At 37.5% G+C, this 26232-nt stretch overlaps 1 protein-coding gene across 1 annotated transcript in view; it reads right to left on the bottom strand.

Annotated features, from left to right (window-relative positions):
* Positions 1 to 26232, bottom strand: part of PSMD1 (proteasome 26S subunit, non-ATPase 1) — a 95899-nt gene that overhangs the window by 18811 nt on the left and 50856 nt on the right. Inside the window, exons 17-19 of the mRNA XM_011285628.4 lie at positions 12498 to 12612; positions 7839 to 7955; positions 157 to 259 (exon numbers count right to left, since the gene is read on the bottom strand). Of these exons, the coding sequence (XP_011283930.1) occupies positions 157 to 259; positions 7839 to 7955; positions 12498 to 12612 (335 nt within the window). The remainder of the gene's footprint in view (positions 1 to 156; positions 260 to 7838; positions 7956 to 12497; positions 12613 to 26232) is intronic.

The raw sequence follows: 26232 nt of genomic DNA, 5'->3' as shown, positions 1-26232 counted from the left end.
ACTCTACTAAAGTATTTCTATGAATTCTAGGCTCCACATTTTCTACAGGAATAATTTCCCCCAGACTCAATTTCTACTATGTCATAGAGCACATAGTTATTACTTCAATAGATTTAGTTTAAATAGATTAACACATCTGGAAGATTTAACATTTACCTGCATCCAGTATGCCCTGGGCCAAAATAGCGCCAAACTTGGCCATGACATCATCATGTTTATCATTGATAACTTTGGAATACAGCTGTCTGAACTGATTCACCTGTATGAACAAGAAAAAGAATTATAGTCAAATTCTATACATTTGCGGTGTCATTTCAGAACAGGGAATAGATTGCTCAAATTATAATGAAACTTGAGTTCTGAATTTTACAACATTTAAAAAGAGAGAGAGATATAAACCAGACTTGAAAGCAGAAAAGTTCCATGGCTGAAATCATGGGTGTTATGACTTTTCTTGTGTGGGAGTACCAGTTCTGTTTTCAATCCTCATTCCACAGTGGATGATTCACACTCATGGGAATGCTGAATGCGATTTCATATCGCACCACGGTTAGTCAGTAGGCTTGAACAGTTCAAGCAAACACTGAGGACTTCATTGTACTGTGAATTACAGCTATTTTGCTTACCATAACCACTACCAGCAGGCATAGTCCTTCAATTCTATCTTCAAATAAACTACCCTTTACTGAAGTTGTGTGAGGTATATTTTGGGTTTAGTGTATATGCACACGTATTAATTTTTGAGAACATGTCACAATAATTAGTCTCATCAAAAAAAACCACCAAAATGGAACATGTGCTAACTTAGGATGGGATACCCAGTAATTTTGTTTCTTTATTCTTTTCTATATTTTCTAAAATTAATATATCTTACTTTTACAATTAAAAAAAATAAAGTTTATAAAATAAATATTATCAATGTATTTGCGATTCCTTTAAATCTGTTTGGGTGATGGGGCGCCTGGGTGGCGCAGTCGGTTAAGCGTCCGACTTCAGCCAGGTCACGATCTCGCGGTCCGTGAGTTCGAGCCCCGCGTCAGGCTCTGGGCTGATGGCTCGGAGCCTGGAGCCTGTTTCCGACTCTGTGTCTCCCTCTCTCTCTGCCCCTCCCCCGTTCATGCTCTGTCTCTCTCTGTCCCCCCCAAAAAAAATAAACGTTGAAAAAAAAATTTTTTTAATCTGTTTGGGTGACAACAAAGGAACTATTTTACGCTTCTTCCAGGTCTTACACTTCTCTGTTTTCCCACCAGTGCTTTTCAAGTGGTAGGCACCCAGGAAGTCTGCTTGTTCAAGAAGCGCATAATCAGGGAGCTCCCCAAATCTGCCAAAAGCAGAAAATATTGAATTTGAGTTTCCTAATATAATGACTTTATCTGCATTATATGTTCTTTCAGAATCTCTTCCCTTCTTGCCACTTGCCTTGGTCTTAGAGGCCACACTGTGACACAGTGCAGGGTAATCTAGAATCAGACAACCCTGGCTTATAAATATCTCTGCTCCAATAAGCTGTTTAGGTAAGCTACTTAGATTTTATGAGCTTCAGTTTCGTCATCCCTACAGGGATTAGAGTGCCTACACCTTACACGGCTGCTGTTAGGACTACCTGATGTAAATATATATGTAATGTAATGTGTAAAAGGCATTTTTGACTTCAATAGCATGGCCATCCTACCATACTAGGGCAGAATCCTACCAGTCCCCCTTGACTATGATCTCGGCAACCTAATACTGCTAACAAAACAATATTCCTTAAACACGCTTCTCATTTTTTATTCACAGGCAGCAATAAAAGGTGATGGGAAAAACAATGAAGTCACTCTGCCAATACCTAGCAACTAACCATTAGTAAGCCATTTCTATCGGTCTTACTTTCTCTTAACTATAAAACCCAGCATGATTAGATCATTGTAAAATTCCCTTCTAGTTTTACAAATCCTAAGGTTTGATGCTTTTACTCTGGTTCAACAGGTCAAATTCCTTTGATTCTGAACTTATTTTAGATGAACACTTACATTACCTTATATAGGATGGAAATTTTATGTGCTAAAGGTTTATGAAATATGTCATGATCTTATAAAAAGAAACACTGGACAAAGCACTGTATGTACATTATGAGGAAGAATTTAAATATAAAACTACACCCAAAACAATAGGAAAACATTCAGTGAAACTGAAAGATTGGTAAAAAAAAAAATCAACACAAATGTATAACAGGATTATCCAATTACTATTAAGTACACTACTTAAAGAGCTACTTTTATGTTTATCATTTAAACATTTTTCCCTCCTCACATTTTATTACTTATGCAGCAGTAACTTAATTCTCATGTTTATGATTCTTCAGAAAGCATTATTGTTTTGGGGCACTGAGGTGGCTCAGTGGCTCAGCCACTGGGGTGGCTCAGTCAGTTGAGTGTCTGATTCTTGATTTCTGCTCAGGTCATAATCTTGTGTTTCATGAGTTGATGCCCTGTGTGAGGCTCCATACTGACGGTGTGGAGCCTGATTGGGATTCTCTCCCTCCCTCTCTCTCTCTGCCCCTCTGCTGCTCTCTCTGTCTCTCAAAATAAATAGATAGCTTAAAAAAATCCTTAAAAAAATTATTTTAGTAGGTGAGGGCAGTTATCTTAAATTTGAAAGGCAAGTTTGAGATCATGTACTCCCTCTATTTACAGATGTGAAACTGAAGTAAGATGGGTGAAATGCCTGGTTTGCTTGTAATCACAAAAAAACTAATTGCAACCATAGTTAGGATCATGATTTTCTGCTTCAATTTCACTGTTATGCATAGTATGGCGCCCCCATATAAAGTAGAATTTGTGGGGGAAAAGCATATTTATTTCCCATTTTATATTATGATAATCTCACAGAAAAGACAATTAAACTCTAGGCAATCCTGTGATCCATGCTTTCTACTGGGCATGATTATCTAAAAACCTACCTTTTCCAAATTCATGCATTTTTAACATTCATCATATTTTTAACTCTATACCTTATACGGCTGGGGGGGGGGGTGGGAAATCACTCTCAGAAAAAAAAATGGGGAGAAGGGAATAAAGTTTTTTGGGGTCATTTCTGTTGGTACTTATCACCTGGGAATGTCTCCTTTCAATTTTCTTCTATTTTGCCAAATACAGAAATAAAGCAGCACATTGGCGATCAGTTTTAAAGTTGTTTTTCTTTTCTTTTCCATGAGATTTCATCTCCTCTTATGACTTAAACTAGAGGTCTATAACTCCTTCCATGAAATCCTTGAGGCCAGATGAATTTTGGAATTCAGAATTCAGAAAGATAGCATTATACATATACCCTACATTATGCAATACTCTCAATGGAGCATGGGGGCAATAAGTTATAATCAAACAAAATAATATTTTAAAAGCAGCTAAATGACTGAATATTAACACTAAATGGGATAAAGGCTACAGATGAGTTCCTATTAGGTCAAGTTCTGCAGCCAGTGAGTCCTTAAAAATTTTTTAATTTTTACGTTTTTGATGGAGCAAAATAGTGCATGAGTGGGGAAGGGGGAGGGGCAGAGAGAGAGAGAGAGAGAGGTAAGGACAGAATCCCCAGCACTTAAGCTCCATGCTCAGCAGGAAACCCGATGCAGGGCTCGACCCCACCAATGTGAGATCATGACCTGAGCTGAAATCAAGAGTCGAACGCTTAACTCACTGAGCCACCCAGATGCCCCCCAAATTGAGTCCTTAAAAATAAACAAACCTCTCTTCAATTTTCAGAGCTTTTTAGATTTTGGAACTGCAGATAATGGGCTATGACTTATATAATTTCTTTGTGGCTAGTCCCAAATCTCTTTGGTTCTGACTTTTTTCCTATGCTCTCATCTTATTTCCAGCTGACTTGCTAACATCTCAAACTCAACATGCTTAAAACAAATAATGATCTTTATTCTTCTTTCAAGATACTGTCAATGCTACCATGATTTCCCCATTATCAATATGCCAAATGATGTTTTTAGCTCCCTTCGTAACTTTGAGTATTATTTTGCTTATGGTAGTTGCTTGCAGCCCTTTCTTTATATTACCACTGACACTATTAGAGTCCAAGTTCCTACCTAAGGTGACAGTATGGTAATATATATTATTACTTATAGATGTGTTATGCTGTAAACTATCACCTTATAATACAAAATTTCATTCTTATAATTTCATCCTATAGAAGTTCAAACTTTCTCCATAGAAATACTTCTAGGTTACTATGATACTTCACAAAAGCCTTGTCTACTTAAATAGTTATTTTAGAACTGCAAAAACTTATCAAGCTTGGCCAAACATGATCCTACTGCCAAAAATGTACCTGTCAGTGGTGGGAGAAGCTTTCCCCCAGCAGGTAACCTCAGGCCAGGGGATATTAGGCCAGGAAGAGCACCAAATATTTTATTCCTACACTGTGATATTTTTATCTGATTCTATATATGATAATATGTATGTGATCAAAAATGCTAAAGGTAGATTTCATTTAATAAGGAAAATAAAAGACAGATCCTTCATAAAGAGTAGAGTTGGGTTCTTCAGAGAAAATAGTTCCAAGGACGTATAAAAGTACATTATTCTAGTTAAATGGTTCTGAGTCTGGTGTAAAGGCTTTTTAAATTGGGTTTGTAATCACCCAGGGGTATATGCATGTTCCTGGGTCTACGTTGGTGAGAGTGAGTGAGCAAAAAACCAGAAGAAAAGCAAAGATGCACTGGGATTACTTAAACCAAAACCATAACGTATCAAACTAAGCATTAAGACAGCATTCTGTAAATGGATGTGATGTATATCATGATTACATAAAACATTTCCTTTGGAACGTCTCATTGTGCATTTCATAAACTGAGAAACGTCCCTTTTGGATTCCTTTGAGGGGTGGTTATAGTTTGATGAAATTAGCACTTGATCTCCACTTTACTTCCACTTTATTTCATGCACCAGTTTGCAACCTTGTGACTAGGACTCATAATCTTGAGAACTTCTCTTCAAGCTTAACAGCTTTTTCTTTTCAGCAAAATGTCACATACCACTCCAAAAGAATCTCAAGTTGTCTTGTTAGCAATTATCAGATAACAGAGAAATGATATAAATGACAGTCCACAAAAGTCTTTACTGCCTGCTTAATAGCAGAAAACAATGAAATAGAACTTAAATTTTAGAATTCATGAGCTGAGTAACAGTTTCCCTCTAAGGAATAGCGTTTCCTGAAAACTGGAGCTTTATACTGCCATACACAGCTTTGCTTTCATAGTTGGCAGGGTACACATTTAACTTTCCCTGTGGAGTTTACATTAATGGCAATGGCTACCAGCTCTAACTGCATTTCAACATTCTTAATCAATACTCAGGATTCTGGTACAATCTGAAGATGGAAGTGTGCCCCATGTATTCACATCAGCTAAGACTTGGTTCAACAGTATTTTATGGAATGATTTTAAAAATGCGAATTAAATTCTGTATTTTTTCACTTTTTCTAAATGTGAGAAAGTTTTATTTATTAGAATAAATAGTTGAATGCTTTTTCAAACTACACAGCCTATATCCTACCCCACCCCCATTCCAAAGGACTCTGCCATTGTTGGTGCAGAGTTTATGATTGAAAAATCAACAAAATCCTACAGCAGAGGATGGAAAGATAGTAAAACATTTGTCTTGTTCACAATACAAATAACATGAAAGCAACATGCAAGGTCAAAGTGAATAAGTATCTATATATTACTATTAGGGGAGGTGCATTCCATGGCCTAAACTTTCTTCTTTAATGACATTACTCAATTGGATAACCTCCAGCTGATAAAGCTCAGAAGATCAAAAACAGAAATAAAAAATGTGAAAACTATTCATACTATAACTGCTATATTTAAAAATAAAAACCAAAAAGAAATGCAGACTCTTTGAAAAGACGTTTATGTTTTAAAAGATACAATATATGAAGTAATATATTATTAAAACAGAATGAGAAGTTAGATTCTATTTTTGCAATAATACAATTTTTGGAAGTCTTACAAATTATTTTGACAGAAAGAGCAGCACTGGATAAATGAAATAAAAATGACAGCAAATGCTTAGAAAGGGAAATCTATTAAACAAAGTTTCATAAAATGAGAATGAATAATCCAGCATCGATGAGTTCTGGCAATTCTTCTCTTCTCCACCCGCCCCATCAATCTACTTTGCTGAAAATGAGGATGTTCTACACTTGGCAGATGAGGGAGAAGACACTATACTAATGGTTTTTCCACCTGTTAATTTTGACTGTTTCTCAAACAGAAGCAAAATTAACACAAAACTATTAAATACCCTAATTTCAAGTGAACGAAAAGATCTGAAATTAGTGCATAAGCTCTACACATCTACTTAATATAGTAAACGTGGTAAGTTATAGTACACGTGAATAAGATCTACGCATTTTCTGTTTCTGAACAAAACGAAATGTTTTGGCTGAGGTGCCAATTTACATTAGATATTATACTCTCAACATGATGTCTAGGGGATTGTCATGAGGAAATTTTAAAATAGATGTCTCTGTGAGGGGAGTCATCCACAGGGTTTATCTGAGAAAACGGGACTGCAGGATATGTGAAGGGGATTTCTGTGGGTCTTTCCCCCTCATTCCAAGCCTAAAGATGGGCTTCAGAGGGATCACTTAGAGAGCTTAATATGATCAGTGGTCACTGTGCATTGACATCTGACATGAAAAATAGGAGGCATTAGCTATCGATTGAGGTACTAGTGGAGAGGGAGTAGGACGAAGAGGAGGGAAAGGAAGACAGAGAGGAGGGAGCAGATGAAGCTGCACTAAGAGCCATACTTCCAGCTACAAGGGTAAATATGCAGGACTGCCTATGTGAACAGAAGGGGTCAAGAGGGAAAGAAGGCCGTCCTGCAGCCATGTGAAACTCTGCCCAAAAGATCACCCAGGAGGGCAGTGACACTCTAAGAGAGTCTGGATGTACTCATTTTCCTTCTTTTTTTTTTTTTAAGTTTATTTATTTTGGGGCACCCAGGTGGCTCAGTTGGTTGAGTGTGTGACTTCAGCTCAGGTCATGATCTTGTGGTTTGTGAGTTTGAGCCCCGTGTCGGGCTGTGCGCTGACAGCTCAGAGCCTGGAGCCTGCTTCGAATTCTGTGTCTTTCTCTCTCTGCCCCTTCCCTGCTCATACTCTCTCAAGAATAAATAAAAATGTTAAAAATTAAAAAAAAATAAAGTTTATTTATTTTGAGAGAGAGACAGAGAGATAGTGAGCAGGAGAGGGGGAGACAGAATCCCAAGCAGGCTCTGTGTTGCCAGCACAGAGCCCAACATGGGGCTCGATCTCACGAACTATGAAATCATGACCTGAGCCAAAATCAAGAGTCAGGTGCTTAACCAACTAAGACATCCAGGTGCCCCTGGATGTACTCATTTTCTAAACTGAGACTGGATATATCATATAAAGTGAATTTAAGACTTTTTATTATCTTAGAAAGATGGGATCAAAAACTCATGGACCATGTGAGTTTGCATCCTGTATCAGAGGAACTATTATCCTACTAAATACATTTTAAAAGGACAGCAGGAGGCAAAAATTAAAGTTCATTTTTATGATTTCATCAATCTGTAAGTTTTAATTTTTCAATTATGGCTATATAGCTGAATTAACAAACTGACTATAAATCTGTAAAAAATGCACTTAGGGAGTATTACTACATATTTAAAGTTTCCCCATTCTCACACCTTTTTACTTCCTGTGAGTTCAGTGTTCATCATATTTGAGTTACAAATGTCCTTAAAAGAACATAAGTTACTAAAGAAAAGCCTGCACCAGCTCTCTTCTACAGAGTTTTTTTGTTTGCTTACCTTTGGACAAGTGATTTCCGTCTGCTGGATCATGATGAGAGCTGAAGCTATAAGAGCTCCTTGCCTCACATAGTTCACAGGATCATTTGTCATCGGTTCTAGCAAATTAATTGCCTCCTGAAAACATTAAAAAAACTTTAAATAAAGCTGGTATCGCTGGATTTTCAAATTAGTTACTGTCATTCTAAGTCAGTATTTTCATCTAACATTGTAATAAGTTCATTAAAGACTACCTGGAACTGAGTATGCTTTAAGTTTCAATACAATTGATGGTAAGTGCAAAGGAAGCTTATAGAACACAAGCGCTCCTGTTGTGAAGTAAAAGAAGTCAAAAACAAAGTAACAGAAAATGAGATTAATGTTTGATAAACACCTATTATTTTCCAAGCACAGCACTATTTTATATGTGTTATCCCATATAGTTCTATTAATCCCAAAACAAACAAACAAAAAACCCACAACATAAAACCATCTTTATAAACAAAGAAACAGAGTAAGAAAGGTTAAGAAATTTGCCCAAAGTCACACAAGTAGAATGACTCCAGGCTAGTCTGACCCCAAAGCCTGGATTAAGTATCCAACTTCCTTCAAATACTAGGGTAAGGTAATGTCTTTGATGATTTTATAAGACCTAACTTAAAAAATTAAATTGATATTTAGCAGGATTTCCCTAAAATCATATTCTTCAGAATAATCAGTCCTATGAAAAAAAGGATTCCTTGGTGAAATAAGTTTGGGGGTTCCTGTGTACTATATATCACCCCCTCTTACAGATTCAAAATATATACTGCTTATCAAATACTCTACAAATGTACATATCCTAGCAAAAGCTCCAAAAAGCCTTATTAAAGAAATCACTTGAACTTTGTATTTGTCCACTGTATTTGACCAAGAACTCTTTTGCCCTACTAACTTCTATTAACACCCTGTGGAACCTTAGTTAAGTGCCACGTTATAACATTCCTTCTAAGGTCCTTGGTAGGTATAAATCTAGAGGAACAGAGAAATGGGTTTACAAGATAATCAAACTGATTTCTTAATATAATATACCATTTCTTAAATATCCTTTGTTTCAAGGCCAAGGAAAGAAAAAGTTAAATCCTTTTTCTTGGGAAAACAATTTCAGTTTTCTTTACATGTGGATTTATTTATTTATTTTAAATCAGTGCTGTTAACAGATACTATACACACCAGGTAAGTGTATTCTTTCTCCCCATTTCACTGAAAAATGTCATGACATTATGCAGAGGAGTAAGTTTTTCGACTATTACTCATAATGTTGGCAATACTGTTTCTAAGATAGTCATGATACAAATATAACCAAATTTCCAGCTTGTAAGTTAAAAGACACTAACTTGGTCTTTGAACTATGTGATATAACCTCAACGATAGATATTTTAGAATAAACAGGTGTTTCAGGTTTTTAAGAACCAAACATAAAGCACCAAACCTTGGTCAGATAGGTACTGATATGGAGACCACACAAACTATTTAGAAACAAAGCAGACTTGCTTAGTAGGAGTAATAAAAATTTCTCATTGAATTAACTTGTTCAGATGCTGTGTCTCAAACAACATTTGCTCCTAGATATCATATTAAGGTTAGAATAATCTGGAAAGAAAAAAAATCTAATTTAAAATATTTAACTTATGAGGCCTGCCATAAATGTCTACTGAAGACCTGAGGGAGAAAATACTTTGAAAAACATCTATATTTTTCCTTTGTTTACAGATGTATCCCAGAAAAAAAAAATGAAGGCCAATTTCTATAAACTGTATTTTATATACTCAATGATATTTGTATATTAGTAAAAAAAAATTTTTTTTTTTGAGAGAGAGAGAAAGACATCACATGTGACTGGGGGAGAGGGGCAGAGGGAGACAGAATCTTAAGCAGGTGCCATACTCAGGGCGGAGCCCAATGTGGGGCTTGATCCCATGACCTGGGATCCCATGATCTCATGACCTGAGATGAAATCAAGAGTCAGATGCTCAACCAACTGAGCCACCCAGGTGCCCCTACCCAATGATATTTCCAATAAAACTGCAGATATATTCTCATGTAAGAAATCTCCCCCAAAAGAAACAAAAGCATTTTAAAAACAAATCTCTGTGATGACAGACTATGTCCAACTTGTTCACTATCATATCCTTAAATGATCTCCACCCCATCATTGATTTTTTTAAATTAAAATTTTTTGTGTTTATTTATTTTTGAGAGAGAGAGAGCACGCGCGCGCGTGCGTGAGTGGGGGAGGGGCAGAGAAGAGCGAGACAAAGAATCTGAAGCAGGTTTCCAGGCTCTAAGCTGTCAGCACAGAGCCTGACACAGGGCTTGAACTCATGAAAAGTGAGATCATGTCCTGAGCTGAAGTTGGACTATTAACCAACTGAGCCACCCAGGCCCCCCAGCCCCCAATCACTGGTTTGACAAATATTTACTGAAACCTACTGTGTGCCAGGTCTGACCTTAGATTCCAGCAATGAACATTGTGTTCTCAGGGACCTTACAATTCAGTGGAGAGGAGATAGACAACAAATAAATTGGTGTAAAAATATGCTGGGTGGTGGTAAGTGCCATGATGAAAAATAAAGCAGGGTAAGGAGATGAATGAGAAATACTGGAAGGGAATGTTTCTCTATAAATTTTTATGCAATTCTTGTCACATGTAGTGAAAATGCCCATATTAATTCCTAGCTTCAGTAACATTTTACAGGACTAGGAAAAGTTATTAGTATCCAATACTAATACCCTTTATTTGAGAAAAAGTCAAGCAAATTAAAATTTAATTCCTGGATCAATCAATAAATACCTATGTTTTATTTTATCTAGTTTGGACAACAGAGGATAAAAAAATGATTCCTTCTGGGGCACTGGGGTGGCTCAGCTGAGCGTATGACTAGCTCAGGTCACGATCTCATGGTTTGTGAGTTCGAGCCCCACGTCAGGCTTGCTGCTGTCAACACAGAGCTTGCTTTGGATCCTTTGTCTCCCTCTTTCTCTGCCCCTCTCCGCTCATGCTCTCTCTCAAAAATGAATAAACATTCAAAGTGTTCTCCTTCTCTCTGATGTAAAGACATCAGAAGCATACCCTAATTATGTTCTTGTTCTAGATGTTCTCATTCTCGTTATGTTTGTGTTCCCTCATGCACTCCATTAAAACAAAAAAGTTTGGGGTGCCTGAGTGTCTCAGTCCTTAAGCATCTGACTTCGGCTCAGGTCATGATCTCACAGTTCGTGAGTTTGAGTCCCAGGTCCAGTGAGCTCGAGCTCTGCTTCAGGGGAGCCCCGCTTCTCTCCCTCTCTGCCCCTTGCTCATTTGCACCCTCTCTCTCTCAAAAAAAAAAAAAGGAAAAAAAAGTGTAGCTTGGGGCAGTGGTCAAGGTGTGTCCGTCTGTGTTATGAAAGGCAAAAAATGTTATGATTAGGTCACTGCTATAAATCAAGAATACTTGTTTAAGCAATAGTGCATTTCTTTATGAATCTCATGATAAACTGTACTTTCCAATCATCTACTTATCTAACCCAACTCCTTATTTTGTCACTTTTGAGAACTTAACAAATATCAGGTTATCTGTTATGTTTGTGAGGAGAGATCAGGCAAATGGCACTTAAAGTGATTTGTTTAAAATAAAACAAAAAAAGAAATCAAAGTGCATTGATTTTGGTGCTCTTATATGAGAATTTTGATTCTCTATCAAAATCATGAAAATTAAACATGTAAATCTACTAATCATGAAAATTAAACATGTAAATTACCATTTAAAATGACCAAATTCTTTAAAGAAAAAAGTATTTTATCTTCATCTTTTTTGAAAGAAATCAATGCTCTCAAAGAGAAATTCAACAGCATGTCTCCATTATAGCCACCCCATGGAATGTGGTTTGTTCTATTTTAATTTTTTTTTTTTTTAATTTAAATAATCTCTGGGGCACCTGGGTGGCTTAGTCAGTTAAGTGTCCAACTCTGGCTCAGGTCATGATCTCATGGTTCCTGAGTTTGAGCCCTGCGTCGGGCTCTATGCTGACAGCTCAGAGCCTGGAGCCTGCTTCAGATTCTATGCCCCCTTCTCTCTCTGCTCCTCCCCTCCTTGAGCTCTGTCTCTCTCTCAAAAAATAAACAAACAGTAAAAAAAATTAAAAAAAAAAAATTTAAGGGGCGCCTGGGTGGCGCAGTCAGTTAAGCGTCCGACTTCAGCCAGGTCACGATCTCGCGGTCCGTGAGTTCGAGCCCCGCGTCAGGCTCTGAGCCATCGGCTCAGAGCCTGGAGCCTGTTTCCGATTCTGTGTCTCCCTCTCTCTCTGCCCCTCCCCCGTTCATGCTCTGTCTCTCTCTGTCCCAAAAATAAATAAACGTTGAAAAAAAAAAAAATGTAAGTACTCTCTATACCCAACACGGGGCTCAACTCATGACCCCGAGATCAAGAGTCACACACTCTTCCAACTGAGCCAGGTAGGCTCCCCTGGTTTGTTCATAACTGGCTTTGAGCAATCCAGCATAGTAAAGTGAGGAAGGAAGTTCTGGTAAGCTTTGTGAGGCAAGTTTACTCTTACAGATCACACCACACTTGTATTTTTGCTGCGGATGCATAAACTTCTCTGCGAGGGAAAACAGTCTGGTGCCAGGAAAGAACTGACCCCACCGGCTTTGGACTTTACCTTGTTTCCGGTACCAGCACAGCAGATGCCTAGGGCCATAGCAGCTCCATAACGCACGTGAGGATTGTAACTCTCTGACAACAATGAAACAACGCTGGGGCACTGTTCAGGGGTCCTGAGAAGAATAGAGAAAGTGAAGACAGTGTTATAGGTAAAATATTCTAAATCAAGATGGAAGAATTTTAACCAATTTTTTTTTAACTTATGGAAAACAATAATTATTTCACACAGAAGTCAGAGAATTAAAAATCCACGGAATTCCAATTATTGATATTAAAAATCTATCTTCAATATTCAGAGTACACAAAGAAAGTGGAACGGATCAGTGATTCCTCAACCACAGCTCTGCCTTAGAGCATTACAGTCATTCCCTCATGCCTCCTCCATTGTGGAAACTAACCATGGGGAGCACACAATGCTCTACATCAATTCTTATATTTCCTGCTTACTGTGTTTTGTTTCAGAAGACAAAAGTTGTTACAGAGACTCCGTATGTTTCCAAAGTGGAACACAAGATTTGAGTCACCCAGTATTACTGATTGAATATAAAATTGGTAAATATGCCTTAATAATGAAAAAATTCTGTTTTCAATTATTTTTGTGTTGGTAAGAACAGAAACTGTTCTCTTCTCATCCTCTTCATATACTTCGGCCAAGACCAAAAAAATAGGATGACCCTGACTAATGAAGTACCTGACTCATTAAAAGACTACCCTGTTATAGTGGTTACTCTTTAGGGGGCAGCAGGATAGGGGTAGGAACTAGAAGTGAGTGTAAGGGGAATGTATGGGAGGCTGATAATGATCTTGAACTGGGTGTGTGTTATACACAGTGTTTGTTCAGTTGTGAAAATTCATGAAGCTGTTGGCTGATTATGTGCATATTTTTGGATATTATACTCAATAACAACTTAAAAAAAACACTACCATATACTACACTTAATAAAAATCTTTTAAAAGACTATCTTGTTGTGAATGAAACAGTAATTACCTACAGACCAATTAAAATCTATAACTCTGTTTGAACTATCCTCTAGCCTCAAATTCTAGTAAGTGGCAAACTCAAATTTCAAATGCAATAGAGGCAAATTGATGAAAACCATCCAGAAAAGTGGAATTTTGCTACAAGAGAAAGTTGGATTATTTACTGCTTACAACAGAGTCCATCATTCTTTCTCGAAAATGTTCTCAGTTTGACTAAGTTTCCTAGTAGGAATAATCTGTAAATAATACTAATGGCAACACCATGGAGAAAAAGTTTGGGGCTGTGAAAGATTCAGTGTACTAGGAAATAGAAGATCTGGGTTCTAGTCCTAGTTTTGCTAATTTCTTAGTATGTGACATTAGGCAAGTCACTTTCTTCTTTTTGTAATTACAGATAACTTTAAAAAAAAATTTTTTTTTAACGTTTATTTACTTTTGAGACAGAGAGAGACAGAGCATGAATGGGGGAGGGTCAGAGAGAGAGGGAGACACAGAATCTGAAACAGGCTCCAGGCTCTGAGCTGTCAGCACAGAGCCTGACACGGGGCTCAAACTCACAAACCGTGAGATCATGACCTGAGATGAAATTGGACGCTTAACCAACTGAGCCACCCAGGCGCTCCGATAATTTTTCTTTTTGCAGGAGTAATATAAAAAACAAAATGAGCAAATAATTAAAAATATAGTAATAACATACATACCTTCAGTTAATGCATAGTGACATAAATAACAATATGTTACATAAAAGGAAGCCATAAAGTAAGAAACCCATGTTCCAGTTCCTGTTTTGTCTCTAAATAGCCGGGATAATTTAGACAAGATTCAATGAACCAAACATTCTGGGCTCCCTTTCTATGTATGAAAAAAGAAAAATGGGACTAGAAGTTCCATAATGTCTGTCCCACTTTACAATTAGCTTTGGTTCATAGCTTTTAATGAACCAAACATCAAAGGTTTTCAATGTTCATTATTACAGGACATTTCTTCAATGAGAAATATTCCTATGAGACTTAAAGTGGTATTATACCAATACGTTGTTGGAGAGTCATTCTGCAACTTACAGTTTACTTTTATTTAACTTTTATTTTTCACTCCTATTAGGCTAAGAACTTAGAGCTCTGTCCATAACTCGATACTAAAATTCTCTGACCAACTCAAAGATTCTGTCACCAAATTAATTACAAATAATACCAACTCAAGACTGCACATATCCCAAGGGCTAATACTGTGTTTTCTATATATTTTATTTTCCATAAATTATTAGCAGAGTGCTTGATACTAAAGACAAAATAATTTTTATTATTTAGTAAAATGTAAAGGGAACCAAGATAAATTTATAGTTACAGACTTAAACAGTAAGTATTTTTACTAGGTTCAAAGCCTAATGGTTAATTAACCACTGGCAGAGGGTGGGGTGGGGGTGGGGGCGGGAATCAAACCCTTCCCTGTTCCCTTGCCCTCTGAAGTTTATAATTTAGCTGCATAATCAAAAAAAGGGAAAGTTAACAAGTACCTGTGCTGCCCCATTAGGGCTAATTGAGTGTCTTAATTTTATTGTGCTTTAAAGTTCTCAGTAGGGAGACCACACAGAGGGCTAGGTAAAGCCTGCTTGAAAAAATGAAACACCAGTTGAAATAGGTACCTAATTCTTTTTTTTAAGGTTTATTTATTTATTTGTGGGGAGGGGCAGAGAGAGAGAGAAAGAGAGAGAGAGAGAAAGAGAGAGTCTCAAGCAGGCTCCGCACTGTCAGTGCAGTGGCCAATGCAGGGCTCAAACTCAGGAACCATGAGATCGTGACCTGAGCCAGTTGGACATTAACCATTTGAGCCACCCAAGTGCTCCAGTACCTAATTCTAATTTGTTGTTTCAGTACAATTTCTTGGCTTGTAGTCAACAGTCAACTTGCCAACTTTATTATCTATACAAACTTACCGTAGAGCAGGAACTATGCAAGAGCATATGCACAAGCCACTGCTATATCATCTGATCATACATGCATATATGAACTCCTTTCTCTCAACATACTGGCTGTTAACTACTGTTTCTTTACTGAATATTTTGTGTAACCTCAACATCAAATCATATTAATAAATCAAATGTTTTCAAGAATATGGTGTCTTTTTTCTAATCTTTCACTAGAGAAGGAAAAATACAGCAATATAAGTATATAGGCAGAAACACTGTTCTATGCACATGGGGTCTATCACACTGGCAATCTGCTGAGGCCATAAACCTCAGGGTAGTCCTTCGGTATAACTGTGAATTTATAATTCTCACTAGGTTAAGTGCCATAGGAATAACATAATGACAAAGGAATTAAGAATACAGGGGCATCTGGGTGGCTCAACCTGTTAAGCGTCTGACTTTGGCTCCAGTCATGATCTCACAGTTGGTGAGTTCAAGCCCCACATGGGGCTCTCTGCTGTCAGCGTGGAGCCTGCTTCAGATCCTCTGTCCCCTTTCCCTTTTGCCCTTCCCCTGCTCTCTCTCAAAAACTAAACTTTAAAAAAAGCATTAAAAAAAAAAAAAAGGATATACACTCTGTTACCCCAAATAGTCAAAGTAATGTTGAAAAGGAAAATCAAAACTGGAGGCATAACAATTCTGGACTTTACACTGCATTACAAAACTCTAATCATCAAGACAGTATGGTACTGGTACAAAAACAGACACATAGATCAATGGAATAGAATAGAGAACCCAGAAATGGACTCACGTATGTATGGCCAATTAATCATCAACAAAGCAGGAAAGAATATCCAATGGAAAAAAGACAGCCTCTTCAGGAAATGGTGTTGGGAAAACTGGACACCAACATGCAGAAGAATGAACCTAAACCACTTTCTTACACCATACACAAAAATAAACTCAAAATGGATAAAAGACCTAAATATAAGACAGGAAACCATCAAAATCCTACAGAAGAAAACAGGCAACAATCTCTTTGACCTCGGCCGCAGCAATTTCTTACTAGACATGTTGCCTGGAGGCAAGGGAAACAAAGCAAAAATGAACTACTGGGACCTCATCAAGATAAAAAGCTTCTGCACAGCAAAGGAAACAATCAGCAAAACTAAAAGGCAACCACAGGAATGAGAGAAGATATTTGCAAATGACATATCAGATAAAGGGTTAGTATCCAAAATCTAAAAAGAAGTTATCAAACTCAACACCCAAAAAATGAGTAATCCAGTAAAGAAATGGGCAAAAGACATGAACAGACACTTCGAAAGAAGACATCCAGATGGCTAACAGATACATGAAAAGATAGTCAACATCACTCATCATCAGGGAAATACAAATCAAAACCACAATGAGATATTACCTCACACCTGTCAGAATGGCTAAAATTAACAACTCAGGCAACAATAGATGTTGGCAAGGATGCGGAGAAAGGGGAACACTTTCGCACTGCTGGTGGGAATGCAAACTGGAAATACAGCCACCCTGGAAAACAGTATGGAGGTTCCTCAAAAAATTAAAAATAGAACTACCCTACGATCCAGTAATTGCACTACTAAGTATTTATCCAAAGGATAAAAAAATGCTGATTTGAAGGGGCACATGCACACCAATGTTTATAGTAGTGCTATCAACAATAGCTGAATTATGGTAAGAGCCCAAATGTCCATCCACTTATGAATGGATAAAGAAGATGTGGTGTATATATTATATATATATATATTATATGTATATATATATGTGTGTGTGTGTGTGTGTGTGTGTGTGTGTGTATAGTATGGAATATTACTCAGTGATCAAAAGAATGGAATCTTGCCATTTGCAACAATGTGGATGGAACTAGAGTGTATTATGCTAAGCTAAATAAGTCAGAGAAAGATAAATATCATTTGATTTCACTCATGTGGAATATAAGAAACAAAACAGATAAACATAGGGGAAGGGAAGGAAAAATAAGATAAAAACAGAGAGGGAGGCAAACAATAAGAGACTTTTAAACAGAACAAAACTGATGGCTGCTGGAGGGGTGTTGGGTGGGGATATGGGTTAAATCAGTGATGGGCATTAAGGAGGGCCCTTGTTGAGAATAGCCCTGGATGTTATACGTAAGTGATGAATAACTAAATTCTATTCCTGAAACTATTACACTATGTTAACTAACTTGGATTTAAATAAAATAAATAAATAAAATGAATATACACCCTATTAAACTCCCTTGTATTCACTACCAAAAGATTAAATAAGCTAAGTAGTACCCTGAATTTCAAAGTGCCTACTGAATGTCTTCAACCAAATATACGACAAACACCTCAACCAACAGACAGAATTCCATACAGAAAGAGGAATAAGGGCCAGCCCTCCCATAAACGGCTTCCCTTCCCATGACATTTCATTTACACACCCAGGAAACTCACATCTTTCTTTAATCATTCTATTCTCTCATTCTCCGTATCTTATCTACCACCAAGTCATGTGAAACCCTTAAATCTTGTTTCTGTTTCCACTGCCTGTTTCAGGCCTCAATAATCTCTCACTGGAAGTAACAGTGACTCCTTAAATAATCTCTCTGCCTTCTTTTCCTCTTGCCTTCATTTTGCTGTGGTAGGGAGAACAACATGGGTTTGGAATCAGAAAGACCTGAATTCCAATTCCAGCACAGCCATTTAATAACAGAGTGGCAACCACTAAATCTCTCTGAGCCTTAACTGCATTACCCATAATATGGTATCTGTTCCACCTTATTTATGCTGGGGAGAGTTGGTGGGATGTATGACAGACAGAGTAGAATACCGTATTATAATGACTGAAATCTAAATGCATTACCAGAAATTGTCTTTGGATCAGAACCAGGAATTTAGTTACTCTAGCTGTGGTTTGGGTTCTTACTTGTAAAAAAGGGAAGGTAGTAACTCATGCCCAAATATTCATGCAAAATAACATAAAGTGAGTTGGATATTAAACCTAGAAAGCTCGTTGTATTCAGGGTCCTGACCTCCAGATATCCTCACCAAGTTTTTAAGGAGCTAATGGCACAGAACATTTACCCACTCATCCCTCGGCTGCAGCCGGAGTAAAACATTCCAGGGAAAACTGACTAACACGAAAGAGCTTATTCTAAATGTATCTTAAAACTTAATTTATTTCATGATGTTCACTTATTAAAAAAGTATTATACTTAGAGTTAAGATATTAATAGTTTCATAAGGTTCAGAGAAAATTTTGCCAGCAAACACAAATACTGGGAGCTTAATGCAGAGCTTTATCTAGTTGATTACCATAAAGACTGAAATAGGTTGTGAGGCTATAAACTCAAAGAACATAAAAAAATTCTTGTCAAATTTCTCAGTCTGTAACGGTTCCAATCCTGACACATTCTTCGGTTTAAGTGTTAAGACAAGAAATTATAAATTCTTTAATAAATTAGCTTAGACATTCAGTCCCTTCAAGAGTACAATAAAGCCAGAATATTCTATGTTTACTTTAATTTTTAGCAAGTAGCTCTAAAAGGACAAAAGATCTTTCTAAGCAATGATTGGAATGTAAATATTCGCTGAAAGCAAAATTTCTACACATTAATCTTTGTCTAAACATTACAATATATGTAGAATGTATGTATAAATATAAAAATTTTAAAGTAACAGTTAATAAATGAATAAGTGGTAAAATAATTATCAACATCACTTTGAGGCTTGGAATGAATTAATGGACTTCAGGATAATTATCAATGACTACTGATATCATAAAAATTGAAACAAGTACACCTTATGTGTACTGCCAGCCCTGTCCCTCCAAAGGGGAGGGGGGAGGGGAGGGGGAAGGCAGGGAGAGGGAGAGGGAGAGAGAGAGAGAGAGAGAGAGAGAAGAGAGAGAGGGAGGAAGGGAGAGAAACTGAGCCTCAATGTGATCAACTAAGCTCCGATATCCAATTATCAATTTACAGGAAATAGAGAAGACTAAAAACCACACTATTTTACATACAGGGATGCAGGGTGCAATTAGCAAAACCCATACTGTGGAAACTTGACAGTAATAATGACCTTGTTTCTTCAACAAATAAACTGCAAGAAGGAAACAAAAAGAGGCGAGGAAAGGCAAGAGATGGGGAGAAATTAAATTAAAAGAAAATACACCAAATCTTTAATAGTAGCCCATAAGGCTTTCTTTCAGTTATTTTAGATAATTCTGACACTACTTAACTCTTAGCTTTTCTAAACAATTCTCTCAGATAACATCACAAAATAATTCCTGTCATTTGATATACTTTCCTCAGACTCAGATAAGCATTTATAATAAAGTACTTAAATGACTTATCCTTGATCAGCAATAAAAACTCACCTCATCTCTATGTCTCCATGAACATATTTTATTTATTTATTTATTTAAAAAAATTATTTTTTTCGTTTATTTATTTTTGGGACAGAGAGAGACAGAGCACGAACGGGCGAGGGGCAGAGAGAGAGGGAGACACAGAATCGGAAATAGGCTCCAGGCTCTGAGCCATCAGCCCAGAGCCCGACGCGGGGCTCGAACTCACGGACCGCGAGATCGTGACCTGGCTGAAGTCGGACGCTTAACCGACTGCGCCACCCAGGCGCCCCTCCATGAACATATTTTAAAAAATAAATGTCTAGAAGTGATCAAGTCACAGGAAAATAGTGGATTTTGTTTTATTGGAGAGGGGGAGGTAGAGAGCAAGGGATTCAACAGTTTGGAAACCACTGTATTAGCATAAAATGTATCACATATGACAGCTTTTTTTCACATATTTATGTTTTGGTATGTTAAATTTAAAAGTATATTTACTCAATTATAAATCTGTTAGCTGCATTTGTTTTTAACAATGGAGCTAAAAGTAGTGGGAATTGTAGCAACTTTTCTTGTTCTCCTTTACTTTTTGGTTTATAAAAATAAAAAAGTGAATATCATTAGGATAAAAAGCAGAGAGAGATTTTTTGAATTTTATTTTCATCACAATATAAAAAAGATACATCAAATATGCATTATCAGGAAAATAACCGAAAAAGAAGGAAGCAGTTCTGTTTCCCAAGCATACTTTTATCCCATAAACTTCCATATCACAAGCTACTGCTATGTGTGGATTTCCACTTTATCAGTTTATATCTACCTACTACATGTAAAGTACCAAGAAAACAAAAACAAAATTACACAGATCCTGTCCTAAACCTTACAAATTTAGTCCTACCTTTAATATATATATATATTTTAAAAATCATTTTACTAGACTTCAGATAACTAAAAATAGCTACAGTTTTAGATAAGCTTTTGCTTTATTTCCAAACAGATTGATTTCTTTCAGGTGCTACCAAAGTAGGGCAAAAATATCTCAAAAGGGAGAAGAGAGCAGCTTCATAAGATTTATAAATACAAAAGGGCATCTGGGTGGCTCAGTCAGTTAAGTGTCTGACCTCAGCTCAGGTCATGATCTCATGGTTCACGAGTTTGAGTCCCACATCAGGATCTCTGCTGACAGTGTGGAGCCTGCTTTGGATCCTGTCCCCACCTCTCTCTGCCTCTCCTGCTTGTGTGCTCTCTCTCAAAAATAAACATTAAAAAATTTATAAATACAAAGAAATTGCTACTTCACCATAATAAGAAACATGGCTCTTAAAATATCAAATTTCAGGGGTTCCTGGTGGCTCAGTCGCTTAAGCATCTGACTGTTGGTTTCAGCTCAGGTCATGATCTCATCATATGTGAGTTCGAGCCCCTGCTTGGGATTCTCTCTCTCTCTCTCTCTCTCTCTCTCTCTCTCTCTCTGCCCCTCCCTCACTCGTGTTCTCACATTCTCTCAAAATAAATAAACTTTAAAAAAAAGGAGGGACTTCTTTAAAAATATATCAAATTGCATCCCTGTATCTAGAGAAATCTGTAATATTAAAAAAGTTATAGTATATTATTAGTACATTCCTACCAGCCCTTAAAATGAGCAAACCAAGAAAAGTCTACAGCATGAGTGGGATGCTATTAACTTGTAGATTATTAAAGATTTCATTGGTATTTCCTTGATTTTATAAAAATGAAAATGTACCTCGATTCTCAGAAAGTTTAATTCATTTCTGATATTTAAATAAGTGTCCTGATGATAAAAGTCTGTTTCTAATAGCTGATTACAGGGATCACTGAAGACTTGCAGAGCTGAGCAACTTTACATAAAAATATTTGGATCTTTTATGATCATCAACTATAATTCCAGGTATAAGAGTTCTTTTGATTAAAGGACACTGCCACTTCATGACATCAAGTTGTATTATAGAGTTTCACTGATATTTTAAGAAATCTTATTCTTGGGGCGCCTGGGTGGCGCAGTCGGTTAAGCGTCCGACTTCAGCCAGGTCACGATCTCGCGGTCCGTGAGTTCGAGCCCGGCGTCAGGCTCTGGGCTGATGGCTCAGAGCCTGGAGCCTGTTTCCGATTCTGTGTCTCCCTCTCTCTCTGCCCCTCGCCCGTTCATGCTCTGTCTCTCTCTGTCCCCAAAATAAATAAACGTTGAAAAAAATAAAAAAAATAAAAATAAAAAAAAAGAAATCTTATTCTTCTGTTCTTGACAAAAGTAGATATAGTCATAAGCAGTTCTGTCTGGCATTAACAATCTGGCAAAAACTGTCGGAATCAACTTTTATAGAACTCTGCAATCTAGTCAAAAACTTACAACAACCAGGGGACAGCTTAAGGAATCACTGTTGTAAGGGAGGGCTGTGACATTTTTAACTACCTGCCTACCACCCCTACTCCCGAGATTGGTGGGTTCAGTGGAGAGCATGGCCTGTGTCCTGGTAAGGCTGCTAATGAGAGGGAGAAAGAAAGACTATTCTCACAGAATTGTGGCTATGTTTTAACCTGTCTGGTGGCTCCTTGAAGCACCAGTGCACAGTCTGCCTTTGTTTCACCAAACTTAGAGTACTCCCAGGGCTGCAGCAACTTCCCAGGTGTTATTTGCTGAAAACACTTAAAGGCAAAAGTATTGGCCATAACCCTTATAAAAGGGGTTAATAGGATAGGAAATAAACAGACCAAAAAGCTTGGAAAGAAAGAGGCTGGGAAAGGAGATATGTGGAGTTAATAAGGGCTTCTAAAAGCTCCCGAGTATACTGGGGGAATTGAGAATACCACATGCATACTCAGGGCTGGATGCATACTCAGGAAAGGCCTGAGAACTGTAAACTTTCATCTCGGGCTGTGCACAAACAGGAAGCGAAGGCTAAGGCAGAGTGGTAAATGACCTGGTTAAGTGTTGAAGGAGCGCCCTAGCACACAGCCAATTTGCAAATAGTCTTTTTCCTTTTCCTTTGATTTTTCTTTTCTTGGCTCCAGGCATTGAAGGAAACTCTAGCAAAAACACTAGCTCAACACTAAGCTAATGTAACACAGACTTCAGTGGCCATTCATGAGAAAGAATGCAGACTTTATAAAACTACTTTAGAAAAGTCACCAATCTATAACAAGCAGCAATAATAAACCCTTGGAAGGGGGGAAGAGTCTGATTTCCTTTGTTGCCACAGTATAATATTCAAAATACCCAGTTTTCAATAAAAAATTAAGAGTCATGCAAAGAAGTAAGAAAGTACAGCCCGTTCAGAGGAAGAAAAGAAATTAATAGGGGTGCCTGGGTGGCTGGCTCAGTCGGTTAAGTATCTGACTCTTTGATTTCAGCTCAGGTCATAATCTCACAGTTCCATGAGTTGGAGTGCCACTCTGTGCCGGTAATGTGGAGCCTGCCTGGGATTCTCTCTCTCCCTCTGCCCCTCCCCACTCATGCGTGCTCTCTCCCCCCACCCCCTCTCTTTCAAAAAAAAAAAAAAAAAAAAAGTAAGTCACGGTAAGGGGTACTGGAAGAGCCAGTAGAGGAGCATTTAACAGTATTAATTATGGCACTCAGAGTAGGCTTCAATGATAAAGTGATATTTAGGCAAGGACAGGAAGGCAGTGAGGAAGCAAGCCAAGTGGTTATGTGGGGGAAGAATGTATCAGGTAGAGGAAACAGCTCATGCATATCCCTATGCTGGAACAATGCCAGGCATGTTTGTGAAGCAGCAAAGGCCAATGGTTTGAGTGTCATGAAGAAGGGGAAGAATAGTTGAAACTATGGCCAAATCATAAAAGCTTTACAGGAACTTTATAGGCCAGGAGTTTATTAGAACTTTGGCTTTTACTGTGAGTGAAATTAAGGGCCAATGGAGAATTCTGAACAAAGGAATTATATGATCTGACTTGTTTTAAAAGGGTCATTTTGGCTGCTTTACTGAGAATAGAGGGCAAAGGTAGAAGAAAGAAGACTGGTTAAGAGGCTACCTGGAAATCCAGTCAAGATATGATGGTGACTTAGTAAGGTAAGATGGCAGCAGTAGATGTGGGGGGGAAATTCAGTGTGTATATATATACATGTATATACGTATACATATGTGTGTGTGTGTGTGTGTATACACACATACTGAAGGTAGAACCAACAAGATATTTTAAGTTTATTTTTTTATTTTGAAGTGAAAGGGGGGGGCGGGCAGAGGCAGAGAGAATGGCAAGCAGGCTCTGTGCCACTAGCACAGAGCCATATGCGGGCTCAAACTCACACACTGGGAGATCACGACCTGAGCCGAAATGAGGAGTTGGACGCTTAAACGACCGAGCCTTCCAAGTGCCCCAACAAGATTTCTTGACGGATAACATGCAGAATGTGAGAAAAAGAGAGTGGAAGGATGCAAATACCTTTGCCAGAGATAAAGAAACCAATACATAGAGCAGATTTGGAGGGAAAGAGCAGAAGTTCAGTTTTAGACAATCTGAGTCTTAGACTGCTCTTTTAAGTCAAAGATAGAATCTGTTCCATAAATTAAAAGGAGGTGTCTGGATGGCTCAGTCAGTTAAACACCTGACTCTTGATCTCGGTTCAGGTCATGATTTCAGGGTTCGTGGATCAAGCCCCATATTGGGATCGGCACTGAAATCTTGGAGCCTGCCTGGGATTCTTTCTCTCCCTCTCTCTCTCTGCCCCGTCTCTGCTCGTGCACTCTCTCTTTCAAAATAAATAAATAAACTTAAAAAATAAAAAAGTTAGTTAAAAAGGCACCAGGGACAAAATTCATTATTTTAGAAAAAATGCACCAATTATTAGAGTCTGAATCTGAACTTTAAGCTACTTTAGTAAGAATTTATCTGGAGTTCTTGGTAAATGAGATATTCCACACAAATGAAGTTTCCAGATATTTGAAATTTCATCCAACTAGTAAGAATCATACTTTTCTATAATTGTCATTTGGGATGGCAATCTTTTAAAAAATGCATTTCACATATTCCTGCCATCTAAAACAGAGCTAAATAAAGATGACTTAACCTTTTCTTCAATATGTAGAAGTAACCACTCTGGTAGCAAGTATTATGCCACATAAAATTGTGAAGGGCTGAGTTACAGGTGAACCACAAGCCTCTATTCTGAGTAGACCTACAATGCCTATACTTTGTATTTCCTGTTTCTTCAGCGGACCCCTTCTGCTATCACCAAAGTGCTTGTCCACCTTTTAATTTGTTAATCTACTTACGGAGTAGGCATCGAAATGTTTGTTAAAACGGTCTCAAGAGTGAATTTATCACTGAACTTTTTCTTGAAGTTTCTTTATTTATTTTTGAGAGAGAGAGAGAGTGTGAGCAGGGGAAAAGCAGAGAGAGAGGGAGATAGAGAATCCCAAGCAGACTCTGCACTCATGTGGAACCCAATGCAGGGCTCGATCTCACGACCGTTAGTTAGATCATGACCTGATATGAAATCAAGAGACACTTAATCGACTGAGCCACCCAGGCGCCCCTATCACTGACCATTCTTTTGTACTCTTTAGATTTACCACCACGTGCAAGTGGTGTTTTCATTAAAGAGGAGAGAGAGACAAGTTTCTGTGAGTATATATGTAAAGGGATTTGGATTGAGGACTTATAGGCTGCTTTCCATCTAACATGCATGAGTTTTTAGAGGGCTTATAGTTATTGCCAACTGAGAGATTTGTCTACCTTTCATCTATTTATTATTATTTTGCTTTTTTCCTGATTATCAGCTATGCTTCTAAGAACCCAAAATTCCAAACAAGTAGTTTGAACTAGCTATGTTCCCTACCCATTAAACTAATTTAAAAATAGAAAAAAAATAATCCAACCACCAATTTTAACTACTTATACTTACGATTAAAAAAAAGGTGAGCGAATGTGGGTAAGAGGGTTAGTACTGGTAAAGTAGTATAATAGTAATAATGGTCATCATTTTAAAAATATATTCCATGAATATTTTAATAAATTTTATCTAGAGGGGCACCTGGGTGGTTCAGTAGGTAAAGCGTCTGATTTTGGCTCAGGTCATGATCTTACGGTTCATGAGTTCAAAACCCCTGTCAGGCTTTGTGCTGACAGTTTGGAGCCTGAAGCCTGCTTCAGATTCTGTGTCTCCCTCTCTCTCTGCCTCTCCTTTGTTTGTGCGCTCTCTCTCTCTCTCTCAAAAATAAATAAACATTGAAAGAATAATAAACAAACAAACATGGTATCTATAAACACAAATCCATGAAGGTATCTATAAACATAAACTTGTTTCAGACAAGTCTTTTCATTGAATATAATGTTCCTATTGTGTGACAGGTACTAAACTGTGATTCAGAATAAAGCAGTGCTTCAGAATATTTCCATATTCCTGCAGAGAATCCTGGAACATTAAAATCCACTTGAATATTATATGTTTTCATACTCAAAATTCACAGCAAATATTTTTTATAAAATACTGAATTTTGAGTTAAAAAAA

Source organism: Felis catus, chromosome C1 (assembly GCF_018350175.1).
Source record: "Felis catus isolate Fca126 chromosome C1, F.catus_Fca126_mat1.0, whole genome shotgun sequence".
In the NCBI taxonomy this organism is placed as follows: Eukaryota; Metazoa; Chordata; class Mammalia; order Carnivora; family Felidae; genus Felis; species Felis catus.
The sequence above is the reverse complement of the archived record's forward strand: the minus strand, read 5'-3'. Positions and strand labels throughout refer to the sequence as shown.